We start from the raw sequence: 10791 nt of genomic DNA on the forward strand, positions 1-10791 counted from the left end.
CCCTGAAAGGGTTAACATCAGTGAACCACAACCAGTGTTATATGATCTAGCAGTGGTCACTGTTAACACTTTCAGGCTCCAGACCCCCGATCTCAAACTTGTCCAAAGGGTCCAAGAATTTAAAAAAAAAAATTTATTGTTATTTTTCTCATGAAATAGTAGAGAATCTTTTTCTGAAGATAATAAAATAAAAAGTATGAAATTTGATGGAAAACTGACGAAATTACACTCACGAATTTAACTGCATCAGCAATATTTACACATCAGTGATTTTCCCCACTTTGATTCCTATTTTAGGCTAATTACATCATTCCAGTCGACCAAATTCTTAGCTATTTCGCAAGTATCACTTCTGTTTTATCAAATGAGACCAAGAAATTGCTCAATCAACCATTTCAATTACCCAAAGAAGTGATCAGAAACTGGTAATTTGGTCAATTTCACACAAAGTTCAAAATATTCCAGTTTCAAAATAGGGTCCAGAATAAACAATGCAGGCATTCCTGGCACTAAAATAACATATCCTATATTTATCAGTTACATTTCCAGGCTTTACAGATGAATTCCATATTGATTTTTTATTCACATAAAGAATTTTTATTCACACCAAAAAATAGAAGATTTACTGTTATGCAATATTGTAACAATTGTATAAATAACATAAGAGAATTCATGAATGTATATCAGACCCACTAATTGATGTGTATTGGACACGTGACATCATTTGTTTACTCTTGAACATCGGCAAAAATTGAACAATTCCGCTACTTTGAGCTTAATTTCAAGCTATTTTCTGTACTTAAATTAATCAGACTCATCTCTATTTCTGCAATATATCTTCCAATCTATCAAATGAGACCTAGAAACTGCGAATACAACCTTAAAAACCATACGAAAATACACAACAAACAATCACCGTTTTAATACAAAAACATGGTTGCAGTTTTTTTCTCATTATGCTGCAGGATTTGTTTTACATGGTGCACACTTACCACACAGATCCATTCTCTCATATCTAGGCCCAAATTTACTGCACACAGCTCATTTGAGTGAGCTGAGCTCATGATGTAGAACTACGGCTCGGACCCTGGCTTCAAAGTTGTAGAACTACGGGACGGACCCTCAAAGGGTTAACATCAGTGAACCACAACCAGTGTTATATGATTTAGTCATGGTCCCTTAACACCAGTGAACCACAGCCAGTGTGTTGTGATCCAGCAGTGGTCACTGTTAACACCAGTGAACCACAGCCAGTGTGTTGTGATCCAGCAGTGGTCACTGTTAACACAAGTGAACCACAGCCAGTGTGGTGTGATCCAGCAGTGGTCACTGTTAACACCAGTGAACCACAGCCAGTGTGGTGTGATCCAGCAGTGGCCACTGTTAACACCAGTGAGCCACAGCCAGTGTGGTGTGATCCAGCAGTGGTCACTGTTAACACCAGTGAACCACAGCCAGTGTGGTGTGATCCAGCAGTGGCCACTGTTAACACCAGTGAACCACAGCCAGTGTAACATGATCTGACTGCACAACTGTCACCTACAACAAATCACTAAAGTCCTGCAATAACTAAACTACTGAAAAAAATGATAAATTCTTTGAAGGTGACACATATAAAGACTCACAGCAAAAAGCTTAATCATGGTTTCTTTAATGATTTTCTCAGCTTCGCTCTTGGAGGTGTCCACTTCAAAACCTTGCTGGTTAAGTCTGGTGAGTGTGTTCATGAGAAGACCCGTCCTAGCTGCCTTTTCCTCCAGTTCACCTTTCTCAGTTTCCAGCTCACACAGAGGTATCTGCAATGGCAAAGAATAATGAAAGGGACAGTATGTATAGTATTCACAGGGTGATGCCCAGGGAGGGTTTGATGAACCCCTCAAAAATAAAAGCAATGATAATAATAATAATAATAATAATAATAATAATAATGATAAATAATACTGCAGAAGTATTTTTTTTTTAACAAGCCAGCTATATCCCACCGAGGAAGGGTGGCCCAAAAAGAAAAATGAAAGTTTTTCTTTTTACATTTAGTATTTTATAAAGGAAAAGGGGTTACTAGCCCCTTGCTCCCTATAAAAATAATAATACTGTAATCATTTCTTTTTTCAACATGTCAGCTGTCTCCCACCAAGGCAGGGTGACAAAAAAAAAAAAAAAATCCACCATTACTTATACATAATCAGTGTCTTTGTAGTGGTGCACAGATACAACGGTTTAGATGTCACTCCAAACAGCCAACATCTCCAACTCCTCCTTTAAAGTGCAGGCATTGTACTTCCCACCTCCAGGACTCAAGTCTGGCTAACCAGTTTCCCTAAATCCCTTCAAAAAATAATACCCTGCTCACATTGCAACAGTGCAACAGCTTGTCAGGTCCCAAAAACCGTTCGTCTCCATTCACTTCTAACACGTTCACACATGCTTGCTGAAAGTCCAAGCCCCTCGCCCACAAAACCTCTTTTACCCCTCTCTCTCCATCCTTTCTTAGGATGCCCCCTATCCCTTCTCCCCTGCAACACAGATTTATACATCCTTGAAGTCATCCTATTTTGCTCCAAATCGCCACAACAACCCCTCTTCAGCCCTCTGAATAATACTTTTAGTAACTCCACAGCTCCTCCTAATTTCTACACTACAAATTCTCTGCATAATATTTACACCACACATTGCCTATAGACATGACATCTCCACTGCCTCCAGCCACCTTCTTACTGCAGCATTCATAATATTGTAATAATTTTTTTCAACAAACCGGCCATATCCCACAGAGGCAGGGTGACCTAAAAAGAAAAACAAAAGCTTCTCTTTTAAATTGTTATATACATGCTCCAGGCATTTTAGTCACCTCTTACAACATGCATGGCTTATGGAGGAAGAATTCTGTTCCACTTCCCTATAGAGATGAGAGGAAATAAACAGATGAAAGACACCAGCAATCCTACCATCATGTAAAACAATTATAGGCTTCCGTTTCACACTTACTTGGCAGGACAAAAGTACCTCCCTGGGCAGTTGCTGTCTACCGTAAAATTCTCCATGAGGACGTGGAACAGAATTCTTCCCCTGTAAGTCATGTGTGTCAAAAGAGGTGACTAAAATGCCAGGAGCAAGGGGGGCTAGTAACCCCTTCTCCTGTATACATTACAAAAGTTATGAAGAGAAACTTTTGTTTTTCTTATTGGACCACCCCGCCTCGGTGGGATACAGCCGTTTGTTGAAAAAAGAATACCATAATATCTCCACGGGGAAGTGGTGAAGAATCCTTCCTCGGTAAGCCATGCGTGTTGTAAGAGGTGACTAAAATGCCGGAGCAAAGGGCTAGTAACCTTCTCCTATATAAATTACTAAAAGTAAAAAGAAGATAATCTTTAGGAAAATTTTTTTTCACCTATCAAATCCCCCTGCCTCAGTGGAAGACAGCCAGTGTAAAAATAATAATATTAATGATAGAGCAAGGGGCTAGTAATCCCTTCTCCCATATACATGTACATAACTAAAGTTAAAAAGAAACACATTTGTTTTCTTTTTGGGCCACCCTGCCTTGGTGGGATATAGCCGGTTTGATGAAAGAATAACAATAATGCTGTTTTAAGTTCCCTAGCCCTCTCTTCTGTGCAGGCTGACACCTCTAAGCCTTTCCTAAATAAAACTTCAGAACCCCAACTACAAGAATTACCAACCGCAAGAATTGCCAACCCAAAGTATTACCAACCCCAAGAATTACCAATTGCAAGTGTTACCAACCCCAAGAATTATCAACCCCAAGAATTACCAACCCTAAGAAATACCAACCCCAAGTATTACCAACCCGAAGAATTACCAACCGCAAGTATTACTAACCGCAAGTATTACCAACCACAAGAATTACCAACCCCAAGTATTAATAACCCAAAGCATTACCAACCCAAAGTATTACCAAACCCAAGTATTACAAACCCCAAGAATTACCAACCTCAAGTATTATCAACCACAAGAATTACCAACCCCAAGTATTTCCAACCCCAAGTTTTACCAACCACAAGTATTACCAAGCCCAAGTATTATGAACCCCAAGAATTACCAACCCCAAGTATTACCAACCACAAAAATTACCAACCCCAAGTATTACCAACCCCAAGTATTACCAACCCCAAGTATTACCAACCCCAAGAATTACCAACCCCAAGTATTACCAACCCCTAGATTTACCAACCCCAAGAATTACCAACCCGAAGAATTACCAACCCCAAGTATTACCAACCCAAAGAAATAACCCCAAGTATTACCAACCCGAAGAATTACCAACCGCAAGTATCCCAAGAATTACCAACCCCAAGTATTACCAACCACAAGAATTATCAGCCACAAGAATTACCAACCCCAAGAATTACCAACTGCAATTATTACCAACCCCAGGAATTACCAACCCCAAGAATTACCAACCCCAAGAATTACCAACCCCAAGTATTACCAACCACAAGAATTACCAATGCCAAGTATTACCAACCCCAAGAATTACCAACCCCAAGAATTACCAACCACAAGTATTACCAACCTCATGTATTACGAATCCCAAGTATTACCAACCCCAAGTATTACCATCCCCAAGAAATACCAACCGCAAGTATTACCAACCCCAAGAATTACCAACCACAAGTATTACCAACCACAAGAATTACCAACCCCAAGTATTACCAACCGCAAGTATTACCAACCCCAAGAATTACGAACCCCAAGTATTACCAACCACAAGAATTACCAACCCCAAGTATTACTAAAGCAAAGAATTACCATCCCCAAGATTTACTAATCACAAGTATTACCAGCCCCAAAGTATTACCAACCCCAAGAATTACCAACCCCAAGAATTACCAACCCCAAGAATAACCAACCCAAAGTATTACCAACCCAAAGAATTAACAACCTCAAGAATTACCAACTGCAAGTATTACCAACCACAAGAATTACCAACCCCAAGTTTTACCAACCGCAAGTATTACCAACCCCCAAGTATTACCAACCCCAAATATTACCAACCCCAAGATTTACCAAGCCGAACAATTACCAACCCCGAGAATTACCAACCCCAAGTATTATCAACCCCAAGAATTACCAACCTCAAGAATTACCAACTGCAAGTATTACCAACCACAAGAATTACCAACCCCCAGTATTACCAACCCAAAGTTTTACCAACCGCAAGTATTACCAACCCTAAGTATTACCAACCCCAGGAATTACCAACCCCAAGTATTACCAACCCCAAGCATTACCAACCACAAGAATTACCAACCCCAAGTATTACAAACCCCAAGAATTATCAACCCCAAGATTTACCAAGCCGAAGAATTACCAACCGCAAGAATTACTAACCTCAAGTATTACCAACCCCACCAACCCCAAGTATTACCAACCACAAGAATTACCAACCCCAAGTATTAAAAACCCCAAGAATTACCAACCCCAAGAATTACCAACCCTAAGTATTACCAACCCCAAGTATTACCAACCACAAGAATTACCAACCACAAGAATTACCAACCCCAAGTTTTACCAACCGCAAGTATTACCAACCCCCAAGTATTACCAACCCCAAGTATTACCAACCCCAAGAATTGCCAACCGCAAGTATTACCAACCCCAAGTATTACCAACCCCAAGAATTACCAACCCCAAGTATTACCAACCCCAAGAAATACCAACTGCAAGTATTACCAACCCGAAGAATTATCTACCGCAAGCATTACTAACAGCAAGTATTACCAACCACAAGAGTTACAAACCCCAAGAATTACCAACCACAAGTATTGCCAACCCCAAGAATTACCAACCCCAAGATTTACCAAGCCGAAGAATTACCAACCGCAAGTATTACCAACCCCAAGTATTACCAACCCCAAGAATTACCAACCCCAAGAATTACCAACCGCAAGTATTACCAACACCAAGTATAACCAACCCCAAGCATTACCAACCACAAGAATTACCAACCCCAAGCATTACGAACCCCAAGAATTACCAACCCCAAGATTTACCAAGCCGAAGAATTACCAAGCCGAAGAATTACCAACCGCAAGAATTACTAACCTCAAGAATTACCAAGCCGAAGAATTACCAACCCCAAGTATTACCAACACCAAGTATTACCAACCACAAGAATTACCAACCCCAAGCATTACGAACCCCAAGAATTACCAACCCCAAGATTTACCAAGCCGAAGAATTACCAAGCCGAAGAATTACCAACCGCAAGAATTACTAACCTCAAGTATTACCAACCCCAAGAATTACCAATCCCAAGTATTACCAACCACAAGAATTACCAACCCCAAAAATTACCAACTGCAAGTATTACCAACCCCAAGTATTACCAACCCCAAGAATTACCAACCACAAGAATTATCAACAGCAAGAATTACCAACCCCAAGTATTACCAATACCAAGTATTACCAACCCCAAGTATTACCAACCCCAAGAATTACCAATCCCAAGTATTACCAACCACAAGAATTACCAACCCCAAGTATTACCAACCTCAAGTATTACCAACCCTAAGCATTACCAACCCCAAAAATTACCAACCCCAAGTATTACCAACCCCAAGAATAACCAACTGCAAGTATTACCAACCCCAAGTATTACCAACCCCAAGAATTACTAACCACAAGAATTACCAACAGCAAGAATTACCAACCCCAAGTATTACCAATCCCAAGTATTACCAACCCCAAGTATTACCAACCTTAAGAATTACCAACTGCAAGTATTACCAACCCCAAGTATTACCAACCCCAAGAATTACCAACCACAAGAATTACCAACCCCAAGTATTACGAACCCCAAGAAATACCAACTGCAAGTATTACCAACCTGAAGAATTACCTACCGAAAGTGTTACTAACAGCAAGTATTACCAACCCCAAGAATTACCAACTGCAAGTATTACCAACCCCAAGAATTACCAACTCCAAGATTTACCAAGCCGAAGAATTACCAACCGCAGGTATTACCAACCCCAAGAATTACCAACCCCAAGTATTACCAACCACAAGAATTACCAACAGCAAGAATTACCAACCCCAAGTATTACCAATCCCAAGAATTACCAACCCCAAGAATTACCAACTGCAAGTATTACCAACCCCAAGAATTATCAACCCCAGGAATTACTAACCCCAAGTATTACAAACCCCAAGAATTACGAACCCCAAGTATTACCAACCCCAAGAATTACCAACCCCAAGAATTGCCAACCCAAAGAATTACCAACCCCTAGAATTACAAACCCCAAGAATTACCAACCCCAAGAATTACCAATCCCAAGAATTACCAACCCCAAGTATTACCAACCCCAAGAATTACCAACCCCAAGAATTACCAACCCCAAGAATTACTAGCCCCAAGTATTACCAACCCCAAATATTACCAACCCCAAAAATTACCAACCCCAAGAATGACCAACCCCAAGAATGACCAACCCCAAGTATTACCAACCCCAAGAAATACCAACTGCAAGTATTACCAACCCGAAGAATTATCTACCGAAAGTATTACTAACAGCAAGTATTACCAACCCCAAGAATTACCAACCCCAAGTATTACCAACCACAAGAATTACCAACCCCAAGAACTACCAACTGCAAGTATTACCAACCCCAAGAATTACCAACCCCATGTATTACCAACCCCAAGAATTACCAATCCCAAGAATTACCAACCTCAAGTATTACCAACCCCAAGAATTACCAACCCCAAGAATTACCAACCCCAATTATTACCAACCCCAAGAATTACCAACCCCAAGAATTACCAACCCCAAGAATTACCAACCCCAAGAATTACCAACCCCAAGTATTACCATCCCCAAGCATTACCAACCCCACGAATTACCAACCCCAAGAATTACCAACCCCAAGTATTACCAACCCCAAGTATTACCAACCCCAAGAATTACCAACCCCAAGTATTACCAACCCCAAGTATTACCAACCACAAGAATTACCAAGACTTCAAATGAAACATTTACAGAAACAATATCAGAGTTTTATTTCATTATTATTAATGTAGTATTTATCAGCACCAGACTGGTCATAAGTTCCTCTACTCTTGAAGCCCAGCTCAAGGCTAAATGTCTGACTACTTGATCAACCAGGTTGTTACTTTGAGTGGCCTGGAGGATTACATAGCCATCATGATGTGATTGAGCTGGCCTACCAACTGCAGGTAATGGCTCAGAGAGCTATAATTATTTTGATATTTTATACACACTAGTCAACTAACACCCAGGTACCTACTTACTGCTAGGTGAACAGGGACAGCAGGTGTAATTAAACATGCCTAACATTTCCACCCCATGCCAGAGATTGAACCCTAGACGTTCAATATGTGAGATGAAGGCTGTACCGAGCCATGGGACACACTTCAAGACTTAACAATTCAAGTGGTCATGTTCATAACTACTACTGCCAACTTTAACCAAAAATAACAAAAAATCAAACCTATAACAAAACATCAGTAAATTAATGACACTACAACAAATGGGTTAACCAGCTGGTCAAGTGGTTAACACACTGGCCTGAGTTAACACACTGGCCTGAGTTAACACACTGGCCTGAGTTTTAACACTCACTTACCATGGGCTCAAACCCTCACTAGTTCCATGATTTGCTTGCTATTGTGTTATTACAATTTCTTGAGTCATGATGTCTCTGCTGTTACCTCTTACCTCGTTGTTAACTTGTGCGTTTACCTCTGCACACAACTTTCATGATAAGACACAGGTGCAACAATTAGGTACCTTTATATCTCTGATGTGTTTCAAGACTCCTACTACTCTCGGAGCCTGGCCATGGGCCATGGGCCAGGCTCGTCTGGTGCTTCCCTGGTCAAACAGGCCTGCTGCTCCCACATATCCATCACAGCCTGGTTGAAGATACTTATCAAGTTTTATCGTGAAGACTTCTAAACTTGTTTCATGAGTGTTTCTGATATCTTCTGGTAAGATGTTGAATAATCTGGGGCCATGTATGTTGCTACAGTTTCCTCATTGTGATCACTGAGTTCATTTTTCACTTCCAACTATAATTCTCACTCCAGTATGTTGTTATGGCAGTGAGAAGATTTGGGACCAGGCCCTCGAATACTCTTCAGGTATATACAGTGATACCCAGAGTTCCAAACTTTCTTCGTTCCAGAAGGCTGTTCGAGTGCCGTTACCAAACGAATTGGCTCCCATAAGGAATAATGTAAATTAGATTAGATGTGTGTGTGTGTGTATATCTATTTCTCTATATATATATATATCTCTCTCTCTCATATATATATATATATATATATATATATATATATATATATATATATATATATATATATATATATATATATATATATATATATATATATATATATATATATATTTATTTTCAACAAGTCGGTCGTCTCCCACCGAGGCAGGGTGACCCAAAAAAGAAAATCCCCAAAAAGAAAATACTTTCATCATCATTCAACACTTTCACCACACTCACACATTATCACTGCTTTTGCAGAGGTGCTCAGAATACAACAGCTTAGAAGCATATACGTATAAAGATACACAACATATCCCTCCAAACTGCCAATATCCCAAACCACTCCTTTAAAGTGCAGGCATTGTACTTCCCATTTCCAGGACTCAAGTCCGACTATATGAAAATAACCGGTTTCCCTGAATCCCTTCACTAAATATTACCCTGCTCACACTCCAACAGTTCGTCAGGTCCCAAGTATCATTCGTCTCCATTCACTCCTATCTAACACGCTCATGCATGCTTGCTGGAAGTCCAAGCCCCTCGCCCACAAAACCTCCTTTACCCCCTCTTTCCAACCCTTTCGAGGACGACCCCTACCCCTCTTTCCTTCCCCTATAGATTTATATGCTTTCCATGTCATTCTACTTTGATCCATTCTCTCTAAATGACCAAACCACCTCAACAACCCCTCTTCTGCCCTCTGACTAATGCTTTTATTAACTCCACACCTTCTCCTAATTTCCACACTCCGAATTTTCTGCATAATATTTACACCACACATTGCCCTTAGACAGGACATCTCCACTGCCTCCAACCGTCTCCTCGCTGCTGCATTTACCACCCAAGCTTCACATCCATATAAGAGTGTTGGTACTACTATACTTTCATACATTCCCTTCTTTGCCTCCATAGATAACGTTTTTTGACTCCACATATACCTCAACGCACCACTCACCTTTTTTCCCTCATCAATTCTATGATTAACCTCATCCTTCATAAATCCATCCGCCGACACGTCAACTCCCAAGTATCTGAAAACATTCACTTCTTCCATACTCCTCCTCCCCAATTTGATATCCAATTTTTCTTTATCTAAATCATTTGATACCCTCATCACCTTACTCTTTTCTATGTTCACTTTCAACTTTCTACCTTTACACACATTCTCAAACTCATCCACTAACCTTTGCAATTTTTCTTTAGAATCTCCCATAAGCACAGTATCATCAGCAACAAGTAACTGTGTCAATTCCCATTTTGAATTTGATTCCCCATAATTTAATCCCACCCCTCTCCCGAACACCCTAGCATTTACTTCTTTTACAACCCCATCTATAAATATATTAAACAACCATGGTGACATTACACATCCCTGTCTAAGACCTACTTTTACCGGGAAGTATTCTCCCTCTCTTCTACACACCCTAACCTGAGCCTCACTATCCTCATAAAAGCTCTTTACAGCATTTAGTAACTTACCACCTATTCCATAAACTTGCAACATCTGCCACATTGCTCCTC

General features: G+C 40.2%; 1 protein-coding gene across 1 annotated transcript in view; it reads right to left on the reverse strand.

The window, feature by feature from the left end:
- The window catches only part of Ctf4 (Chromosome transmission fidelity 4), a 242784-nt gene that overhangs the window by 92498 nt on the left and 139495 nt on the right, over positions 1–10791 (reverse strand). Inside the window, 1 exon segment of the mRNA XM_070098498.1 lies at positions 1626–1796. Within this exon segment, the coding sequence (XP_069954599.1) occupies positions 1626–1796 (171 nt within the window).

The sequence above is a fragment of the Cherax quadricarinatus genome, chromosome 62, assembly GCF_038502225.1.
Source record: "Cherax quadricarinatus isolate ZL_2023a chromosome 62, ASM3850222v1, whole genome shotgun sequence".
Lineage (NCBI taxonomy): Eukaryota > Metazoa > Arthropoda > Malacostraca > Decapoda > Parastacidae > Cherax > Cherax quadricarinatus.